Here is a 24,292-nt window from a genome sequence, read left to right on the forward strand (position 1 = left end):
TACTCAGAAATGGTTTAATTTGATAGCTGTCTGAACATTTGAATTCATGCATATTACTGTGCGCCATATGTACACATTAAGTTTGTAACTGACCTACAGTACATCTTGACCTTAGAATAAGTAAAACATTTTAGCTTAAATCCTATGAGAATCTCACTGACAGGGTGGGACTTAAGCCACGAATGTCCAATCACAGATGAGAAGAAGTCACGTGTTTCCTAAATGCTTTAGTTTCAGAGTCTGCATCACAATCGGACATTTATTCCAAGCAAGAATGATGATGCTTATCTTAATTTCCCTCTATGAGCTGTTCTGGTTCACAGGTAACTTTTGCACTCTTCTTAATGAATAATTTTTATAAATACAAATGAAGTAAAAAAATATTGATTCGTTTGACATTTGATGGCATCGACATGTGTTTAGACATTTCTCTGGGTGCATCCGTTACTCAGCCTGCTGTCATGATAAGTCATCTGGGAGAGTCTGTGAACATCAGCTGCAGCCACACTTACAGCAACTATAACTACCTTTACTGGTACCAACAACCAACACAAGAACATTCCTTCAAACTTCTTGGGTACCTTTACCAAACAAATTTCAATTCCGAGAAGGGCTATGATCGCTTTCTTATTCATGGAGACTCAAAAACCCAAGCAACACTTCAGCTCTCCAGTGTTATCTCAGAAGACAGTGCAGTGTATTTCTGTGCAGTGAGTGACACAGTTCGACAAGACTCTGCGGTGTACAACAAAATGCCTCCCCTTCTCACAGAGGCTCAGAGCAGTCCCAAATGAACCGTATTCATAGCCGTAAAGTAGCTAATTCTATTATGATTGGTTTTTCATAATTAATTTTAGCATTCATAATCTCATAATTAGTATTTATGTATGTGGCTATATGAAAACAAATATCCAATATATAATTCACTCAGTTCATCACAGATCTTCAAGGCTGTTGATGTTAAATCTTCTATATATATATAGAATAATTTTTTTGAGTCACTTAATTGCATGTTAATTGATATTGAATGAAAATGTATTATAGTTTAAATTAAACACAATTAGTTGAATTTAAGAGTGCTTTTCTGACATCTTTATATATAATTTCATAATTATATTGTCTTTGAAATATTTGTTGCTGTGTAACACTAACAAGCATTTATGGTAAACTAAAACATACTTAAATGTAATTTCTATTGAAACGTTTTATACTACACTTTATTTCGATGCTCCACTTTAGACACTCTACTAACCATAATAACTTTGCAACAACATGTCAACTAACTCTATTAGTAGACTTTACTGTAAGGTTAGGGTTTGGGTTTGTAGAATAAGATGACATGTAGTTACCCATCTTACCCATTTGACCGATTTAAGCTGCAGCTTAAACGTCTATTTAAGGAGGGCGGGACGCTTTAGATTCCAGGGGGCATTTGATTGGACAGAAAATTTGACGAGAAGCTGAAGTGCAGAGTGCTGTCATCAAAATCGTTGGTCCATTTTGACAGAAGTAAGGAGACAAATTTTTGAACGCTTGTATCTTCTAAATGTGAATTTTGTCATTGTTTTGAGCACACTAGCTTATAGATAACCTTAAGGCTAACATATTCATACTAAAAATCACAAAAACCTTTTAATTGCATGCCAACTTTAAAGTACACTTAAGTGGCTTTTATTCAATTAATATTATATTATCTAAAAAGTACAGTGTTTTAAAAACTACACTTTTAGAATTTGAAGTACAAGTGCACATTTATTAAAATGATGCACACACGATTAAGTATCAGTCAATCATGCTCACTTTTTTCTAACATATTAACTAGAAATAAGGTTCAATTCAAAAGACACAAAACTTAATATTTTATTTTTCTTTGTTATTTATTTTATACACCAAGAAGATTTCTAAAAAATATTGTTGTTTTAATAAGCATTGCTATATTGTCTAAGTGTACAATCTGTGGTATTGTACATCTGCTTATCCATACCTCCAGAGCTTTGGGGTGTAGCAGACGGTAGGGGGAGGTGTAATTCAAGTCAATAAACTTACAGTAGAGATGCTGCTAATGTGTACTTGCTGCTAAATCTTACTCTCTCCACAGCTTCATGATAAAAGGATGTGCCGTGTTGCTTATAGACTAGCCATTTTTATCATCTTATATGCACGTATGATGTTCTTGAATTATTTTACACAATTCATTCTCTTTTAAAAAAAACTCACTTTCTAAGAAAAAGATAACTTAATTTCATTTTCTTCATACAGGTCTGTCAGACTGTGTTCGGTTTGATCAGCCTTTGTCTCTCGTCAAAAAGCAAGAAGAGAAGGCAGTGATCTCCTGTACTCACGACGATAACAACTTAGATGTCATGTTATGGTATCAACAACTTCATGACAGCAAATCGCTGGCCCTCATCGGTTATGGCTATGATATGGCTGAGCCAAGCTATGAATCCGGACTCCCAAACAGATTCAAGCTGACCAGGAAGAACACCGTGACTGGAGCTTTGTTAATCTCCAACTTGAGTTTTTCAGATTCTGCTGTCTATTACTGTGCTGCTAAAAGACACAGTGTTATATCCTCAATCACTTGCCTGACTAAAAACCTACGCATTAAAACAGGAAATGGAGCCATATCTGTGGTATTTTGGTTTTAAAATGACTGTATAGTTTATAATCTGATAAAAAGGCTTATAGCAGAGCTGAAATTCTAAAAGAGGCTGATTACTGGCAGCTATAATTGAGTGAATCTCATAAAAACTGTGAAGAAAAGTATGGAAGCTTGTTTCTGCCATGGAATAAAAATAAAAAAGGCAATTGTGAATATTTCACATATCTGACTTTTTATCCTCGCTATTGCGAGTTTAGGCCTACATCTCACAATTATTAACTTGCAATTGTGAGTTATAAAGTTTATATCTCGCAATTCTGACTTTATAACTCACAACTGCAAGTTTATATCATGCAATTCTGAGAAGAATTGCGAGATGTAGGCCTAAACTCGCAATTCTGACTTTTTACTCTTTTAATTAATTTTAGAACTGTATCATATATCTCCTTTCATTTCTTTTAGAACTGTTTTAATTTCCCTCGCTTTTAATTTTGTGATTATTTTAATTCCTTTATTTAAAGCACTTTGAATTGTCATAGTGTATGAAATGCTATAAATAAACTTGCCTTGCCTAGAATTGTGTGATATAAAGTTAAAAACGTCAGTCTTTTTTCCCCCATCAGAATTGGACTCATACGGGTTTATGTCTCACAATTCTGAGAAAACTAGTCAGTATTGCGAGATATAAACCCGCAATCGTGAGGAAAAAAGTCCAACAAGAAATTATTTTAATCTTTTTTTTATTTCATATTAGATTCACCCAGTTATATTCCATTTGAACACAAGCATGGTGTAACAAAGGGGCGTGGCTTAAAAATATCTAGTTTGTCAAGTAGTGTATAGTATAACAGAGGACCAGAGAACAGATCGCAGAGGAAAATTTAAATGGCGATGTTTCTTCTTCTATCCATGTCACTGCTTTTTCTCAAAGGTATTAAACTGTTATATCAATGTAAGATATGTATGGTTTTCTGATGTAGACTTTTATGGGATGACAAACCTGATCCATTATTGTATTTCCAGCTGACTTCAGTGACAGTGTTCTGATCACTCAATGGCCGAAGTACATATCCAGCCTTCCAGGCTCTTCAGTTGAAATGCACTGTTACCAGAATGACACAGACTATGACTACAAATACTGGTACAGGCATATAAAAGGTGAAGGGCCAGTGCTTGTTGGAAGCATCGTCGGGACTGCTGATTCTCTTGAGAAGGGTTTTGAAACTGCCTTTAAAGTGTCGGGCACAGAGAAAAAGAAATGGACCCTGACTGTGGATGTTAAGGAGGGGATTGATGCTGTGTATCTGTGTGCTGCTAGTTTACACAGTGAATAAAAGACAATAAACTATACGACAAAAAACTCTTTGGATGGCAACCTGCAATCACACCTGCCTCAACCACAAATAAATGAACCCATATCTTTACAGACAAGTCAGTAGTGCCTGAGAACTCTCATATACAGTACAAGTGTATTGATGACGTTATACTCCTCCTCCCCCAAAAACCACCTTCACAATAAGACCTCTTTGATACAGTCAGTAGGGGGAGATGTGCATTGTTTTATAAATGTAGAAGATTCCTCTCTTATCTTTAGTAAAGTCTCACACACTCTCTCATCATATTTTTTTGGCTGGGTTTGACCAGTGCAAGTGTGCTTGAGTTTTTCTAACCCTGCTTTAGAAGAATGTTTAGAGTTTTCTATAGTTTGTGCATATTTTTCTTCTTGTATATTGGTAAGATGGTTTTTTTTTTTTGTGTGTGTGCCAGCAATACGATCAAGTACTATTCTTCTTTAATCATCTTTGTTATTGTCTTTTGCTTAGACATTTTTTTTTTTTTTTTTTTTACAGGGAAGGGGAAATGTGTGAAAGTTCAGCAGAACCTGACACCAATATTAGCCAACCAGAATAATAAAGCAGAGATAAAGTGTAGTCATGATGACAATAACATGTTATACATGTATTGGTATCAGCAAAAGGATACAGCCATGGTCTTAATAGCGTTAAGCTATGGTGCTACAAGTGACCCAACCAATGAGGATGGATTTGGAGAGCGGTTTAAATTTAAAAGAGCAGGTACACTGAATGGATCTCTGGAAATCTCTGAACTCAGTCTATCAGACTCTGCTGTTTATTACTGTGCTGTCAGTATGCACAGTGGTGTAGTCTTTATTACCTGCCTGACTAAAAACCAAACCACTAAACATACAGGAAATACACACACTCACACTCACACAATACAATACAACATCTGAATTCATACAAAGTATACATTTGGGTTTCTATTCAAAAGATGTGTTGCAGGGTTTCATTTCTACATTAAAAAAGATGATTGAGCTTTCTCTCAGTGTTTAATAGGAGACACAAATAGAGCTGTAATATGAAGCGCTATCATATCAGGTAGCGTATCCTTCAAAGATAACGCAATACTAGAGTGCACTGCAACAATCTCAGTGAAACAACTGAGCCAAGATAGTGGACAGTCGAGAAAAATTGAGACAATAAATACATAAATTGGATGCAACATATCATTAGGAGTAGTTAGTAAATAGTAATATATCACAGAAGACACTCTTGCAGTCTTGGGTAATCACAGCCTTGTGGATTTCCAGATAAAAAACACGAGTGATATTGCTTTTTTACAACATTACAACAAACACGAAGTCACTTACTGTGAAGATGTCAGTTTGTTTTGATTTCTGTTCTTGTCTGTGGTTGGTTAATCTGTCAATTAGTTCAGTTCTGTCTTCCACCACCCCCCCCCCCCCCCCCCCCCCCCCCGCCCGCCCGCCCGCCCGCCTGTTTGTTTCTATAGTTTTTGATTGATTGTTAGTTCAGTTCAGGTGTGTCTTGTTAATTTGCTCTTCAGTTCTGTCTATTTAAAACCTGTGTTCTGTCTTGCTCCTTGTCAGTTCTTAACGTTGCATTTTGTTGGCTGTTCTGTTCCCGATCTGGTTCTTGTTCCTGATCCTGAGAATCCGTATGATGAAGATTTGAATTTCTTTGTAAATAAAGACTGCTGTACTTAGATCCTGTTTCGTCTCTGCTGCAACATCTATTGTAACACTTACATTTTTGACACAATTGTTATGGCTACTTCACTTGTTCTTGCTCCGTCAATGAAAAACGTTTCAATCAAAGCGACAGCACAATGTTCAGTTGCTCTGGCCATCTCCAAGCAACACTCAGTAGTGGCGTTCAAGAATGAACTAATTGGTTGAGTGAATAATTCAATGATTCACTCAAAGACAGTAGCTTTAATTGAATTTGGAATAGCACGCTACTCTTACTATTTGTGCCGTATAAAAACTGTATATGGGAGAAACAGTAAGAGTATTATGCTAGAATATTTGTATCTGTTTGGTTCAGTTTGATGTCGGTCATCGTCTATATTAGACGAGTTGAAGTTATCTGTTATCTGAGGATTCCAGTCTCTTATCAAAGTACTATTTTGTTCAATCTCCTGTTTCAATTCTCTATGACCGGGACAGGCTGCAACTAACGATTATTTTGATAATTGTTTAATCTGTTGATTATGTTTTCGATTAATTGGATAAAAAATATAAAAATGATACATTAAAAAAAAATCTTTTTAAATTAAAAATGAATTTTAATCCATTATTTTAAACAATGTTATTCCACATAGTTGTTGCAGCCCTAATATATACAGTTTATATTTTTAAATGAACCAATCGAAATTGCAAATGAACTCAACTGCCAGAAATTGCCTTGCAGTTTCATGGATGGAAAACTGCAGAAAGGACATTAATAACTTTATGTAAAATTCCCAGCCAAAAAAAAAAAAAAAAAAAACATTAAAATATACCTTAATAATTTCAAACTTTTGTAAATTGTAATATGTATGTATGTCTGTCTGTCTGTCTGTCTGTCTGTCTATATTTATACACATACATAGATGTATATATACATATATTAAGAGTCCATATTTGTGTCTCTGCTCTTTTTATTCTTATTACAGCATAGCTTTGCAACATGCTAATGTTGAACTCCACTGGTATCTGCTGTTTCTTCATTTGAAATCAGTCATTTTACAGAAGGCAGCTGCATAGACAAGAGGTTATGGAACAGAACAAGTGTCATTTTTTCCCCACCAATGACTTACAGTAGAAACAAAGGGGTGTGTCTTAAAGAAAGAACAATAGTTTTTTTCTTTTTTTTGTCTTTGTGTCATTAACGGAACATCAGAGGACATCATATTTCACGGATAGCATCTCTAAATGGACTCCTTTCTACTTCTATTCACATTTCTTTGTCTTAAAGGTATTAAACTATAACTTAAAATATGAACAGAGTGAGGTTTGTGCTTTTGATCAAATGCAGATTTTTAATGAACAACATATCTTGATTTTGATAATATATCTTTGTATTTCCAGCTGACTTCAGTGACAGTGTTCTGATCACTCAATGGCCGAAGTACATATCCAGCCTTCCAGGCTCTTCAGTTGAAATGCACTGTTACCAGAATGACACAAACTATGACTACAAATACTGGTACAGGCATATAAAAGGTGAAGGGCCAGTGCTTGTTGGAAGCTACATTGTTAACTCTCCTTCTAATGAGAAGGGTTTTGAATCTGGCTTTAAAGTGTCGGGCACAGAGAAAAAGAAATGGACCCTGACTGTGGATGTTAAGGAGGGGATTGATGCTGTGTATCTGTGTGCTGCTAGTTACCACAGTGAATAAAAGACAATAAACTATACGACAAAAAACTCTTTGGATGGCAAAGGCAATCACACCTGCCTCAACCACAAATAAATGAACCCATATCTTTACAGACAAGTCAGTAGTGCCTGAGAACTCTCATATACACTTGTATTGATGACGTTATACTCCTCCTCCCCCAAAAACACTTTTACATCATTGTGATACAGTCAGTAGAGGGAGATGTGACTGTTTATTTACAGTAGAGTTTTTTCCCGCTCTCTTTTAGTCAAGTCTCACACACTGTCTCTCGTCACTTAATCTTTGCTGTGTTTATGAGTTTTTCCTAATCCTGTTTTAGAAGGATGTCTGAAGCTGCATATGGACTGTGCATATTTTTCTTATTGTACATAGGTAAGGTGTTCTTCGTTAGCAAAATGATCAGTAATTATAATTCTTTATCATGTTTGTTATTGTCCTCTGCTTTGAAGTAGAAAATCTCTAAATCTAAATCTTTTTTTTCCCCACAGGGAAGGGGAGATGTGTGAACGTTCAGCAGAACCTGACACCAATATTAGCCAGCAAGAACAGTATAGCAGAGATAAAGTGTACTTATGATGACATTACCAAGCCAAATATGTTATGGTATCAGCAAAAGGATACAGCCATGGTCTTAATAGCATTAAGCTTTAGTGCTACAAGTGACCCAACCAGAGAGGATGGATTTGGAGAGCGGTTTAAATTGAAAAGAACAGGTACACTGAATGGATCTCTGGAAATCTCTGAACTCAGTCTATCAGACTCTGCTGTTTATTACTGTGCTGTCAGTATGCACAGTGCTGTAGTCTTTATTACCTGCCTGACTAAAAACCAAACCACTAAACTTACAGGAAACACACACACACTCACGGTCTTGTGCCACAGGTAATCATAGCCATGTTGATTTTCTGGAAAAACACCACATTTTGTGACTGCGATATAAATATATGGGAGAAATAGTATGAGTATACAGTATGCTAATAGTATTTCCAAGTGACTTGTTTAATTCCTGGATAAATACAAATTTTGTACAACTCAGTTAAATGAAAGATTCAATGACTCACTCTTTTACAGTATTATCTTTACATTATCTATTTACAGGATTATATTTTCAGTATAATCTTTGCAACATGCTAATGTCAAACTACACTGGTGTCCAGTGTGAATCAAGCACTATTTTGGCCGAGTTGCTGTCTATGTCGAGCACTTGTATTCAGTCTCTCGGAAAGTTCAATTCTAGGATTCTGGGTCAGAAAACAGCTGACTAAGAGGGCAAGAGCTTCTGGAAAAGAAGAATAGTGTCATCCTTTTTCCACCAATGGCTAAGCAACAAAGGGGTGTGTCTTAAAGATCCACAAATGTTTGTCTCTGTAGTTAACTAAACATCAGAGAATAAATCACGAAAACCATCTCTAAATGGAGTCTTTTCTTCTCCTATTCACTTTGCTTTGTCTTAAAGGTATTACTTTAACTTACAGTGATTCACTTGGTTTTAACCAAATGTAGATTTGTAATGAACAACATATCTTGATTTTGATAATATATCTTTGTATTTCCAGCTGACTTCAGTGACAGTGTTCTGATCACTCAATGGCCGAAGTACATATCCAGCCTTCCAGGCTCTTCAGTTGAAATGCACTGTTACCAGAATGATACAGACTATAACTACAAATACTGGTACATGCATGTAAAAGGTGAAGGGCCAGTGCTTGTTGGAAGCAACAATTTTAATTCTCCTTCTAATGAGAAGGGTTTTGAAACTGGCTTTAGAGTGTCGGGTACAGAGACAAAGAAATGGACCCTGACTGTGGATGTTAAGGAGGGGATTGATGCTGTGTATCTGTGTGCTGCTAGTTTACACAGTGAATAAAAGACAATAAACTATATGACAAAAAACTCTTTGGATGGCAAAGGCAATCACACCTGCCTCAACCACAAATAAATGAACCCATATCTTTACAGACAAGTCAGTAGTGCCTGAAAACTCACATACACTTGTATTGATGACGTTATACTCCTCCCTTCCACCAATAACACCTTCACACCAAGGTCTCATTGATGTTATACAGTCAGTAGGGGGAGATGTTACTGTTTATTTTAATACAGAGGTTTACCACTCTTTCTATCTTTACTAAAGACTCATACACTCTGTCTTGTCACATTATTTTTGCTGTATGAGTTTTAGGAACCCTAGTTTAGAAGGATGTTAAGAGCTGCATATGGACTGTGCATATTTTTCTTCTTTTACATGGGTAAGAATTCATTTGAGATAGGAATCAATATTTTTTTTATCAATACATCGATGTTTGAAGTTGAATTTGGTTAATTTGAAGCAGAATGTTTCTTAAAGCCTGACTTTTCTTTTCATAGGGAAGGCTAGATGTGTGAATGTTCAACAGAAGGTGACGTCCTTATTTGCCAAAAAAAATGACAAAACCGAGATGGAGTGTAGTCATGATGACAGTAACATGCAAAATATGATATGGTACCAACAGAAGAATACAGCAATGGCTCTAATCGGCTACAGCTATGGTACAAGTGACCCAACCAAAGAGGATGGATTTGGAGAGCGGTTTAAATTGAAAAGAACAAATACACTGAATGGATCTCTGGAAATCTCTGAACTCAGTCTATCAGACTCTGCTGTTTATTACTGTGCTGTCAGTATGCACAGTGCTGTAGTCTTTATTACCTGCCTGACTAAAAACCAAACCACTAAACATACAGGAAATACACACACACACACACACACACACGGTCTTGTGCCGCAGGTAATCATAGCCATGTTGATTTTCTGGAAAAACACCACATTTTGTGACTGCGATATAAATATATGGGATAAATAGTATGAGTATACAGTATGCTAATAGTATTTCCAATTTAGCAAGTGACTTGTTTAATTCCTGAATAAATAAAAATGTTGTACAACTCAGTTAAATGAAAGATTCAATGACTCACTCTTTTACAGAATTATCTTTACATTATCTATTTACAGGATTATATTTTCAGTATAATCTTTGCAACATGCTAATGTCAAACTACACTGGTGTCCAGTGTGAATCAAGCACTATTTTGGCCGAGTTGCTGTCTATGTCGAGCACTTGTATTCAGTCTCTCGGAAAGTTCAATTCTAGGATTCTGGTTCAGAAAACAGCTGACTAAGAGGGCAAGAGCTTCTGGAAAAGAAGAATAGTGTCATCCTTTTTCCACCAATGTCTAAGCAACAAAGGGGTGTGTCTTAAAGATCCACAAATGTTTGTCTCTGTAGTTAACTGAACATCAGAGAATAATTCACGAAAACCATCTCTAAATGGAGTCTTTTCTTCTCCTATTCACTTTGCTTTGTCTTAAAGGTATTACTTTAACTTACAGTGATTCACTTGGTTTTAACCAAATGTAGATTTGTAATGAACAACATATCTTGATTTTGATAATATATCTTTTTATTTCCAGTTGACTTCAGTGACAGTGTTCTGATCACTCAATGGCCGAAGTACATATCCAGCCTTCCAGGCTCTTCAGTTGAAATGCACTGTTACCAGAATGATACAGAATATAACTACAAATACTGGTACATGCATGTAAAAGGTGAAGGGCCAGTGCTTGTTGGAAGCAACAATTTTAATTCTCCTTCTAATGAGAAGGGTTTTGAAACTGGCTTTAACGTGTCGGCCACAGAGACAAAGAAATGGACCCTGACTGTGGATGTTAAGGAGGGGATTGATGCTGTGTATCTGTGTGCTGCTAGTTTACACAGTGAATAAAAGACAATAAACTATACGACAAAAAACTCTTTGGATGGCAAAGGCAATCACACCTGCCTCAACCACAAATAAATGAACCCATATCTTTACAGACAAGTCAGTAGTGCCTGAAAACTCACATATACACTTGTATTGATGACGTTATACTCCTCCCTTCCACCAATAACACCTTCACACCAAGGTCTCATTGATGTTATACAGTCAGTAGGGGGAGACGTAACTGTTTATTTTAATACAGAGGTTTACCACTCTTTCTATCTTTACTAAAGTCTCATACACTCTGTCTTGTCACATTATTTTTGCTGTATGAGTTTTAGGAACCCTAGTTTAGAAGGATGTTAAGAGCTGCATATGGACTGTGCATATTTTTCTTCTTTTACATGGGTAAGAATTCATTTGAGATAGGAATCAATATTTTTTTTTTATCAATACATCGATGTTTGAAGTTGAATTTGGTTAATTTGAAGCGGAATGTTTCTTAAAGCCTGACTTTTCTTTTCATAGGGAAGGCTAGATGTGTGAATGTTCAACAGAAGGTGACGTCCTTATTTGCCCAAAAAAATGACAAAACCGAGATGGAGTGTAGTCATAATGACAGTAGCATGCTAATTATGCTATGGTATCAACAGAAGAATACAGCAATGGCTCTAATCGGCTACAGCTATGGTACAAGTGACCCAACCAGAGAGGATGGATTTGGAGAGCGGTTTAAATTGAAAAGAACAAATACACTGCATGGATCTCTGGAAATCTCTGAACTCAGTCTATCAGACTCTGCTGTTTATTACTGTGCTGTCAGTATGCACAGTGCTGTAGTCTTTATTACCTGCCTGACTAAAAACCAAACCACTAAACATACAGGAAATACACACACACACACACACACACACGGTCTTGTGCCGCAGGTAATCATAGCCATGTTGATTTTCTGGAAAAACACCACATTTTGTGACTGCGATATAAATATATGGGATAAATAGTATGAGTATACAGTATGCTAATAGTATTTCCAATTTAGCCAGTGACTTGTTTAATTCCAGAATAAATAAAAATGTTGTACAACTCAGTTAAATAAAAGATTCAATGACTCACTCTTTTACAGTATTATCTTTACATTATCTATTTACAGGATTATCTTTTCAGTATAATCTTTGCAACATGCTAATGTCAAACTACACTGGTGTCCAGTGTGAATCAAGCACTATTTTGGCCGAGTTGCTGTCTATGTCGAGCACTTGTATTCAGTCTCTCGGAAAGTTCAATTCTAGGATTCTGGTTCAGAAAACAGCTGACTAAGAGGGCAAGAGCTTCTGGAAAAGAAGAATAGTGTCATCCTTTTTCCACCAATGGCTAAGCAACAAAGGGGTGTGTCTTAAAGATCCACAAATGTTTGTCTCTGTAGTTAACTGAACATCAGAGAATAATTCACGAAAACCATCTCTAAATGGAGTCTTTTCTTCTCCTATTCACTTTGCTTTGTCTTAAAGGTATTACTTTAACTTACAGTGATTCACTTGGTTTTAACCAAATGTAGATTTGTAATGAACAACATATCTTGATTTTGATAATATATCTTTTTATTTCCAGTTGACTTCAGTGACAGTGTTCTGATCACTCAATGGCCGAAGTACATATCCAGCCTTCCAGGCTCTTCAGTTGAAATGCACTGTTACCAGAATGATACAGACTATAACTACAAATACTGGTACATGCATATAAAAGGTGAAGGGCCAGTGCTTGTTGGAAGCAACAATTTTAATTCTCCTTCTAATGAGAAGGGTTTTGAAACTGGCTTTAGAGTGTCGGGCACAGAGAAAAAGAAATGGACCCTGACTGTGGATGTTAAGGAGGGGATTGATGCTGTGTATCTGTGTGCTGCTAGTTTACACAGTGAATAAAAGACAATAAACTATATGACAAAAAACTCTTTGGATGGCAAAGGCAATCACACCTGCCTCAACCACAAATAAATGAACCCATATCTTTACAGACAAGTCAGTAGTGCCTGAAAACTCACATATACACTTGTATTGATGACGTTATACTCCTCCCTTCCACCAATAACACCTTCACACCAAGGTCTCATTGATGTTATACAGTCAGTAGGGGGAGACGTAACTGTTTATTTTAATACAGAGGTTTACCACTCTTTCTATCTTTACTAAAGTCTCATACACTCTGTCTTGTCACATTATTTTTGCTGTATGAGTTTTAGGAACCCTAGTTTAGAAGGATGTTAAGAGCTGCATATGGACTGTGCATATTTTTCTTCTTTTACATGGGTAAGAATTCATTTGAGATAGGAATCAATATTTTTTTTATCAATACATCGATGTTTGAAGTTGAATTTGGTTAATTTGAAGCAGAATGTTTCTTAAAGCCTGACTTTTCTTTTCATAGGGAAGGCTAGATGTGTGAATGTTCAACAGAAGGTGACATCCTTATTTGCCAACGAAAATGACAAAACCGAGATGGAGTGTAGTCATGATGACAGTAGTATGCTAACTATGCTATGGTATCAACAGAAGAATACAGCAATGGCTCTAATCGGCTACAGCTATGGTACAAGTGACCCAACCAAAGAGGATGGATTTGGAGAGCGGTTTAAATTGAAAAGAACAAATACATTTAATGGATCTCTGGAAATCTCTGAACTCAGTCTATCAGACTCTGCTGTTTATTACTGTGCTGTCAGTATGCACAGTGCTGTAGTCTTTATTACCTGCCTGACTAAAAACCAAACCACTAAACTTACAGGAAACACACACACACTCACGGTCTTGTGCCGCAGGTAATCATAGCCATGTTGATTTTCTGGAAAAACACCACATTTTGTGACTGCGATATAAATATATGGGATAAATAGTATGAGTATACAGTATGCTAATAGTATTTCCAATTTAGCCAGTGACTTGTTTAATTCCTGAATAAATAAAAATGTTGTACAACTCAGTTAAATGAAAGATTCAATGACTCACTCTTTTATAGAATTATCTTCATATTATGTTTTTACAGGATTATCTTTTCAGGATCATCTTTGCAACATGCTAATGTCAAACTACACTGGTGTCCAGTGTGAATCAAGCACTATTTTGGCCGAGTTGCTGTCTATGTCGAGCACTTGTATTCAGTCTCTCGGAAAGTTCAATTCTAGGATTCTGGTTCAGAAAACAGCTGACTATGAGGGCAAGAGCTTCTGGAAAAGAAGAATAGTGTCATCCTTTTTCCACCAATGGCTAAGCAACAAAGGGGTGTGTCTTAAATAAAGATCCACTGAACATGATTAACTGAACATCAGAGAATAAATCACGAAAACCATCTCTAAATGGAGTCTTTTCTTCTCCTATTCACTTTGCTTTGTCTTAAAGGTATTACTTTAACTTACAGTGATTCCCTTGGTTTTAACCAAATGTAGATTTTTAATGAACATGTCTTGATTTTGATAACATATCTTTGTATTTCCAGCTGACTTCAGTGACAGTGTTCTGATCACTCAATGGCCGAAGTACATATCCAGCCATCCAGGCTCTTCAGTTGAAATGCACTGTTACCAGAATGATACAGACTATGACTACAAATACTGGTACAGGCATATAAAAGGTGAAGGGCCAGTGCTTGTTGGAAGCAACAATTTTAATTCTCCTTCTAATGAGAAGGGTTTTGAAACTGGCTTTAACGTGTCGGGTACAGAGACAAAGAAATGGACCCTGACTGTGGATGTTAAGGAGGGGATTGATGCTGTGTATCTGTGTGCTGCTAGTTTACACAGTGAATAAAAGACAATAAACTATATGACAAAAAACTCTTTGGATGGCAAAGGCAATCACACCTGCCTCAACCACAAATAAATGAACCCATATCTTTACAGACAAGTCAGTAGTGCCTGAAAACTCACATATACACTTGTATTGATGACGTTATACTCCTCCCTTCCACCAATAACACCTTCACACCAAGGTCTCATTGATGTTATACAGTCAGTAGGGGGAGATGTTACTGTTTATTTTAATATATAGGTTTACCACTCTTTCTATCTTTACTAAAGAATCATACACTCAGTCTTGTCACATTATTTTTGCTGTATGAGTTTTAGGAACCCTAGTTTAGAAGGATGTTAAGAGCTGCATATGGACTGTGCATATTTTTCTTCTTTTACATCGGTAAGAATTCATTTGAGATAGGAATCAATATTGTTTTATCAATACATCGATGTTTGAAGTTGAATTTGGTTAATTTGAAGCGGAATGTTTCTTAAAGCCTGACTTTTCTTTTCATAGGGAAGGCTAGATGTGTGAATGTTCAACAGAAGGTGACGTCCTTATTTGCCAACGAAAATGACAAAACCGAGATGGAGTGTAGTCATAATGACAGTAGCATGCTAACTATGCTATGGTATCAACAAAAGAATACAGCAATGGCTCTAATCGGCTACAGCTATGGTACAAGTGACCCAACCAGAGAGGATGGATTTGGAGAGCGGTTTAAATTGAAAAGAACAAATACATTTAATGGATCTCTGGAAATCTCTGAACTCAGTCTATCAGACTCTGCTGTTTATTACTGTGCTGTCAGTATGCACAGTGCCACAGACTAAAACTAATGCTCAACTAAAACTCAAGCACACAGGAAACCAAAACATATGTTATGCAACGAAGCGATAATGTACATCCAGCCAGTTATTATCGCAGAATAAACCCCTTCATGATGATCAGGGATCTTTTATCACCCTGAAGGGATTTATTCTGCGATAATAACTGGCTGGATGTTGATTATCCCACGGATTACACGGCTATTTCCCCACATGACATAAGTAAATAATTGGAGACAATATATATATTATGTTTTTTTTTTATATTTAACTAGCTCACTAAACGCAAAGCTTCTGCAAAGAAAACAGTTGCTAGCAAGCAACTTTTAGCCAAGACAACTGAACAATTTCAAACTAGATAAACATTTAAAGGGATGAAGTAGTCATACCACTTATTACACAGCTTTTCACCACAAGCAAGAGCGAGTCCACCGTGTGATACGAGAAACTTGAAAGACATGCACGGATGGGCGGTATGTCGTTCAGCGTTGCTTTTGACGACTGGAATCGGGGAATAACATACCTCAGAATGTCACAATTGACCAATCAGAATCAAGTATTCCACAGAGCTATGTATAATTTACTTTATTACACGGCTCTGTGGAATACTTGATTCTGATTGGTCAATAGCGTCATCCGTTGGTCATAACGCAGGCTAATCCGAGTCACTGAAGTCAGTGCTATGAGCCTGATAGGAACGTTTTTTCTTCGTGGAAGTTGTGTGTTTGGTGAGCTAATAAAATATTAAAACTCAGTCGAATCAATATTTTGTGGACAGTTATTTAATCCAGTATCGTGGACTTGCTCTCTCGTTTCATACAATGGCAGCTGCTGCCATTTTGTCACTGATGTTTTGTACACTGTTGGATTATGATATACAAACAGGTACGATTATAAAACAGTTTCATCTGAAATCAATATCTCTTATCCCCATAATTATTTATGTGGAGAAATGCTGTGTAATAAGAGATATGAATGACTCATATCTCTTAAATGTCCGTTTAGATTGAACTTGCCGCGCTGCAACTGCTCTCTCCGCAGAAGCTTTGCGTTTGAAGAGCTAATCAAATATTTCAACACAGATCAATATTTTGTGTCTAATTATTTACTTATGTGTCAAGTAGTCGTGTAATAAGCGGGATAATGTACATCCAGCCGGTGGTTCTCTTCATGATCCTGTCGGGGGTTATTTTGAGATAATTATCCCTTACTTAAACCAGTGGTTCTCAATCTTTTGACTCGAAGACAGCCATTGTCCATCACAATATTTGAAGGCCCACCCTCATACAAACTAAAATATTTTTCATTTTAAAATAACTTTTTCATGAACAGAAACTGGAAGTGATTAATTTTTGTGATTCCAGTAGCTTTAAATTTATATTAAGCTTTATAAGTTTCAATTTGATGTCATCCTGGGGACCCCTTGGAAACTTACTGAGGCCCCCTGGTTGAGAAACAATGCTTTTTAACCATCACAATAATAGATAGTCACAGATTATAGTCAAGTCATTCTGCTATCAACATTTACCAAAGTGACTCTTAATTCATGCACTATATTTTAATGATGCCATTGGTGATCATTCACAATGTGTTTTATTCCTCTGTTGAGGGGTGGGGTTATTAGACACACAGTATATTGTGCCATAATTATAGATAATAATAGACTTAAACACATGAAAATGATTGGAATACATGAGCATTTAAACAAAGAACTGTGGGCCAACAGGGGGAGATGTAACACGGGTTTATAAAAAACTGGGAAGTGACAGTTACAATACAGGATATTACAATCTTTCCTCTCTCTCTAATGTCTCTAAGTATCTCTAGAACACTTTCATTCTCTGTAACACTGTACTTCAGAGATGTATGGGGTTGCTTTTAGGCTGGGCATTTTTCTCATCATATTTTTAAGTATGTTTTTAAAGTAATATAATACACAATTTATTTAATCAATTTTGACAGAATGTTGATTTTTTTTCAGAAAAAAGTTCTAAAAACTAAAAAAGTTTTTTCTAACTTTACTAATATTTTCTCCACAGGGACTGCAGATTGTGTACAGTTTGAACAGTCTCCACATTTGATTGCCAATCAAAATGGCAAGGCAGACATCAACTGCAAGCATGATGACAGTACCTTAGTTGTTATGTTATGGTATCGACAACAGAACATGTCTCTAGATCTAATCGGCTACGGTTACTCAGGATCTCCCGCAAACTCTGAGCCTGGATTCACAGAGCGATTTACACAAACTAGACAGGACACAGCGATAGGATCTCTAACCATCTCAGAACTCACTCCGTCAGACTCGGCTCTTTATTATTGTGCTGCAAGTACACAGTGCTGCAAAATCAATTATTGCTAACAGAAAAACCCTCTACCTCTATATTAAGATATGTTTTTTTCAGTTTTATGTTACTGTAAAAGATTGAGATTTGATTCTGATGTAAGTGGTGAACCACTATCAGGTGTGTTACACAAACCTTGACTAACTGCCAGTACTAAATGAGCTTCCTTTCAGGTGAGAAGTAAGCAATGGAAAATTCACTAAGAAATGAATTGTGTCTGCTGTTAGTGCTGTTTATTTGCACATGCTCATGCCTTCTGTGTTATTTTAGTGTCCGATTTATTGAAGAAATTAAATCATCAATCTGAAGGCACAGTTTTTGACCTTGAAGCCAGATGAGTGCTAGATTGTGGAGGATACAGCAGATTACTGCGTTACAAGACTGTTATTCACTAATTTTGGACCATCCCTCCTCACAAACCTGTTTTAGCTTATCAATATTTTTGGGTCTTCTTGATATAACAGTCTTCTTTAGGTTATGCCACTGCATCTCAATTGGCTTAAAAGTCAGGAAAACACATATTTTCCTTTTTTTTTTTTTTTTTTTAAACCACCCTTACGAAAAAGAAGTTTATTCAAGTGTGCTTTTAGTATACTTCTTTTAAACTAAAAATAAGAAAGTATACTTTTAGTCTACTTTTTATGTACTTCTCAGAAATATACTTAAAATTGCACTGAAGTATACTTGACTTTACTGACAGAAAAGTCTAAGTATATTTGGCCTATACTTGTACCCAATCTTTTGACCGAGATATTCTTAAGTGTAATTAAGTATTCTAAGTATACTTGGCTTGTAGTTGCGTTTACTCTTTTGATTGAGTAGCCTATTCAATACTTTTTTTTTTATCATAGTTTTACAATTGGTCTTATAAACTTACATTGTTTGAAAATATTGATTTATAAAGAAAAAAAGTATCTGAATTTTTGTGTAGGCTAGTCCACTTGTAGTGTACATAGTAATGTTCTTCATATCTACTTTACTCTTTCCCCACCATTGACTGAAATTTCAGGCTATCAGTTCACTGTTATATGGTAGGGGGTGCTATTACACTTCTGTGATAGTACAGAATCTCCAGATCAAAGCACAGGTGAAGAAGAAGAAACAACAAGTGATAGGCTAGAAGATTGCTTACGTAAATGTAAAATAACGCAATCCTTAAACATTAAACAGCATATTAATCAAAACGTCCCTGAATAAAATGTCGACCCAGGAAGGGTTAACGACTGTGAAGCGTTGGGGGTGTTGATGGACTCCATCTGTATTTTGATCATGCGATTTTCCCAGCTTTTTGTTTAAAATGTTGCTTTTTTAATGAAACTTACATTCAAGTGTTGATAAAAACACTTTTTGAAGCTAGAATAAAATGTTTTTAAAATGGCTAGAGTTAAAGTACAGTTAAAGGTATATTTCAAGTATAAAAAAAAGAATACCTAATAGGAACATAGTAGTATACTTAAAGTGCAAAAATATAAATAGTAAAATATAAGCATGATGCTATGTTCACTTAAAGAAAACTTAAAGTACTTGCAGTATAAAACTACTAAACTAGTAGTTAACAGAGTATTCTTCAAAATGTACTTTCATAATCTATAAAATGTGCTACAAGTATTTGACTTGTAAACTATCACTATACCTATAAGTGCACCTTTTTCTTCTGAACAAAGTCTTGTGCATTTTTTGGCTTATATGAGGCATGCCTTAATATAGTCTCATCTCCTAAAATTAATCCAGTTAGCTTTTGGAGAAGTCGTAACACAGAGTTTTGCATACTTTTTTTCAGCCTACCTGGTCAATGATCACTCAATGTCTTCAATACAATTCTGAAAAGTAGATGCATGTTATTAATTTAATCAGACTATATCTTTAATTGTAACTTAGATGAAGTTAAGATGACATTTTATGAGTATTCAATGAAGAAATTCAGATATTTTCAATATTATATGTGAAGCTTCTATGGTACACACATTTGTCTTAAGCATTAGATTGAGAATTCTTCTGGGTGATTTGTAGTATACAATTATTCTGCAATGTTACACAATTTCTCACAACATCTTAACATAAGATTTTTTGATTGATGAAATGTACACTGTAAAAAATTTGTAACACTCCCAAATCAAAAATTTCAATTGACTGATAACATCTAAATTTTTCAATTGGCCCAAGTGAAAATCTGTACATTTAATTTTTGAATTTACAGAATTTCACTTGGGCCAATTGAAAAATGTAGATGTTATCGGTCAATTGAAATTTTTGATTTGGGAGTGTTACACATTTTTTACAGTGTACAATGCAGTAAATGCTGCACACACAAACAGAATTTAAATATTCTGTATTTTTACAAGTAAAGATAACAAAATGAGAAAGGCAAAGTTATGGGATCCCATGATACCATACTCTGAACGGCAAGTGTACTTACACAAACTGAGAAAATCAAAAAGTATTACGTTGTGCCCCGCTTTCCCCTACTTGTGATTTTCATTTATGTCTCTCCTAACATAATTATTTTTTCAGTTTTGTAAATTTTTTTTTGAACAATGGCCACAAATCATGATCTACAAAGCACAGCCCCTCCTCTTAGAGTCTGTTACTATTTGCAACTTACATTTCCACTTGATCTTGGCTCAATCTACTGAGAGATGAGGAACAGCCGCATCCCAATACTTCTACTGAAATGGCTCCTTATTATCTGTCAAAGTGAGTGTCATATCTGCAATATGGATATTTACACAGTATGGACAACTTTTTTTATGTATTCAAGACAAACAACTTGCTGAGCACATGCTAGACAACTATGCATGACATTATTCATTAAAATAAGTGCCGGTTCAGAGTTATTTAGTCATCTAACATGTTTGTATTTCTGTAGGTCAGACGTCGGCTCACACCGTGCTTCAGTCGACACGTTTCATATCAGCGCTACCAGGAGCTGAAGTGACTATAGACTGCAGCATGGCAGCAGGAGTGAGCATGAGTAGTTACACTATGCTTTGGTACAGGCAAGTCCACTATGGACAACCTGTAGAATATATTATAAAAGAGTATGAAAAAGCGACACGGAACTTTAAAGCCATTCTAAAAACTGAGGACAACTTGTTCAGCCTGATTGTTTCGAACCTCACTGCACAGGAGGACAGTGGCACATATTACTGTGCTGCGAGACACAGTGAAGCCAGAACTGAGCACACTCTAACAAGAAGCTTGATATATAATTGACACCTGGTCTAGGAGAAACTTTGCTCTGAGGATATCCTGGTTGAAAGCCGTTGTGGTTATAAGACATGGACAATTCTGTAATCCATTGGCTGCGGTGTTGGGGAGCTACTAAAGAAAAGAAAAGCTAACACAGGACATTTTGCGCCAAATTTTCATTGGAGTAACAGGCTACTTTGAGTTGTCAATCATGTAGTGAAGCTCTAAACATAAGTTTGGAAGGAGGCTGATCTTTCAGTCCTGCCAATCATCATAAGCTCATATTAGGGCTGTCAATTTTGTGAAAAAATCCTATTCGATTTTTGACTAACAGGCATTAGGACGAATGTGAAGAGGGCGCTTGAGACGCACAAGTCAGCAATATTTCTGATGATTTATAATAGCGTAAAATTTTGTGCACAATGACAAACAGGAGTGCAACATTCTCGAAAAACAATAAGCAGAGTGGACTGCCATAACATCAATGAAAAGCATTACTGCAGTCTTCAACATGGCTGTGTTTACGGTTAGAAACGTCAAACAAATTTCGCCTACGTAGGCGCTTGTAGACCGTGACCCGAATCTGTATCTGTATGCATGAGACTGTCTGAATTTTTGTAGTAAAAAGAGACACATTATGCAGAAGTATAATTTGCTGTGTTTGTCAAAGCCTGCAGTTGCTGTGTGACTAGCGGACGTATCGTGACGAGCTGGACGCGCTCCGAGAGAAGGACGCTAAAATCGATTCCCTATTTTCATTTCCGAAACTTGTGTCGGTTGGTCCGATCGATTGTGCAATCGATTTTCGAACGTAAAGTGACAGCCCTAGCTCATATAAGCAGCCACTAGTACCCAGTGACAATTCTTCTAACATTCCTTTTCGAGCCCAAATCCTCTATTCCAATTTACCTAATATTATCAAATTTCATAGTCTGCAGATCAGCTCAGAGTTTGAGTCTGCTCCCTTTAAAGGAAGATGAGCCAAATTTGTTACCTTTATTTCTTTTAAGACTGGATGGGCAGTGAACTCGTGAAAGCCAGTTTAGTGAATGTTCTTTTGAATGGTTCATGTAAAACATCATTTTAAATTAGAAGTCCCTTTTGTTTTTGAAGATTAATATTTACTTATCAAGTTTTTAATGTTGTTTACGTCTATGTGGCGTTTCTAATATACTTTAAGACATTCCATGCCGAGTATTTTCTCCTAAAACTACAGTGAAAAAACAAACGAAAAAAAAACACGTGGTTTGAAATCGCCAGTGTTACTTACATCACAAACTACCTTGTAACCAATCACATCATGAGGGGGGCGGGCTTTAGCATATCATTACTATGCTGCAGGAGTCTCAAGAGAAGCCAGTTCATCCAGGTATATTTTTCTGTTGATATGAAAAATCTGGTACATTTAGCAATATAGCGTGTTAATTATGTATATTCCAATGTTATGATGAACTAAATGCTTTTCTCCACTGACTTTCTGAGTTGTTCAAAGCGTTTCTGATGATTGTCAGCTGTCTGACTCTGAGGTGGCGAACGGGAACATGGTGTGTGTAACATTAGCAACACATTATTAGCTGTTTGATAACATAGTCAAGCAAAAGGCTAATCATATTAATTACTGTTATGTGTCTGATGTTGTTTAGAGCAATACATAAAATGCATTACCATTCTGATACATTATCGACTTGTATTCGAGCCTGTATAATTCACTTTTCCACTTCTTCTGGATCAGTTTCTGGTTCAAACATATTTGGCTGAATTAAACCAGTATTTCTACTTGCCATCGTGCAGCGTTTACTAAAGTTGACAGAGTGGATCAGGTGTGGAGGATTAGTGAGTGGAGGCGGGGGCTAATTTGCATATTCATAGTTCCACATATACTAAATGAAGCATAGATGTAGAGTTACATTCAAGCTAGTTTAAGGCATGAAACATTGCTTTCACAGGAAAAAAACTTTTAAATATGTAATTTTGGTGATCAAAGATGAGTGTTAAAGGATAAAATGATTGACTTCAGGGGGACAATGCTGCTTTTCATCATATTTTCAACTCAGGATGTATTAGAATTTAGCATAAATATATCCCCTCTGTTCAATACACTGAGATCTTTATTGATTTTACCTCTTAATAGCTACATTTATTATTAGCCACGTTTTTAGAAACTTGGAGTCTACTTCTCTGAAAAATGGCAGGGTATTGTACTTTAAATATGTATGTATATATAAAAAAATTTTTATTTATTTTTTTTACTAGAAATTATGAGTAGCTTGGGGGGTAGCTCATGAGCGCTGAAGATGTGTTGTTGGCGCATGTGCTTTTCTTTTCACAGGAGATTAACATCTGCCATACTGCAGACCCATAATTATACAGGAAGTAAGTCACAGCACCACTGAGAACAACTCATTCATTCACGGGACAGAATGGAGCTCAGCTGGCTTATTTTCACGTTACTGCTGACTGTCTGTAAGGCTATTGGATTTAGATTTTTTATATATTTAGAAATTTCCTTCTGAAGTAGTACACCTTAGCATACTTTTAAAGAACATTAAAAGAAATAATATATTTTATATAGTTTTGTGAAGTGAATTTAAAGTTTTCAAACAATTATTAATTGCATGTTATTTGAAATTAAATGAAAATGTTTTATAGTTTAAATTTATATTAAATGCAATTAGTTGAACTTTAGGGTGCTTTTTTACATTCTTAATTAGTATGCAAGTACATTTCACAATTGCTTTTACTGTTTCTGAAATATGGTTTACAGTGTACTGACAAGCATTATTGGTGAACTGAATAATATTTTAATGTAATTTCTTTTGAAACTTGTAATGTATTTAAATATTTGTAACATTTGATTGTTTAGCCACTTTAAAATGTGATATTTAATTAAAATGTTACTTGCTGTTTCTTTACAATTATTTGTAGAATTTACTCACAATGTCTGAGTGATAATTGTTTCAAAGTAAATACACCGATTTTTTTCAGTGTATATTATCTAGAAGTATTTAAAAAAATATATATATATACTTTTTAATATTTTAAGTACACTACAAGTGCACATTCAGTACAACAAAGTGCACTTCTTTTTCACAAGGGTCAC

At 35.7% G+C, this 24,292-nt stretch overlaps 1 protein-coding gene and 3 long non-coding RNA genes across 4 annotated transcripts; all 4 read left to right on the forward strand.

Moving 5' to 3' along the window:
- The first annotated feature begins 267 nt into the window (after positions 1-267).
- Positions 268-2,832, forward strand: LOC311280855 (uncharacterized protein). Its single transcript, XM_084393330.1, has 4 exons — positions 268-323; positions 424-710; positions 2,099-2,162; positions 2,260-2,832. Exons 1-4 carry the CDS (start codon positions 275-277, stop codon positions 2,649-2,651), a joined length of 792 nt encoding a protein of 263 aa, XP_084249456.1. The 5' UTR covers positions 268-274; the 3' UTR covers positions 2,652-2,832.
- A 3,968-nt stretch (positions 2,833-6,800) lies between these two features.
- LOC311281372 lies at positions 6,801-9,224 on the forward strand. The gene is made up of 4 exons (XR_014625790.1): positions 6,801-6,885; positions 6,999-7,681; positions 7,798-8,765; positions 8,866-9,224. It is a non-coding gene; the product is annotated as an uncharacterized lncRNA (long non-coding RNA).
- A 3,972-nt stretch (positions 9,225-13,196) lies between these two features.
- On the forward strand, positions 13,197-15,127 carry LOC311280469. The gene is made up of 3 exons (XR_014625684.1): positions 13,197-13,352; positions 13,471-14,438; positions 14,536-15,127. It is a non-coding gene; the product is annotated as an uncharacterized lncRNA (long non-coding RNA).
- Positions 15,128-17,501: 2,374 nt separating this feature from the next.
- LOC311280858 lies at positions 17,502-18,214 on the forward strand. The gene is made up of 2 exons (XR_014625742.1): positions 17,502-17,569; positions 17,698-18,214. It is a non-coding gene; the product is annotated as an uncharacterized lncRNA (long non-coding RNA).
- The last annotated feature ends 6,078 nt before the right edge of the window (positions 18,215-24,292 follow it).

This window comes from Rutilus rutilus (assembly GCF_951802725.1).
Source record: "Rutilus rutilus genome assembly, chromosome: 21".
NCBI classification, from domain to species: domain Eukaryota; kingdom Metazoa; phylum Chordata; class Actinopteri; order Cypriniformes; family Leuciscidae; genus Rutilus; species Rutilus rutilus.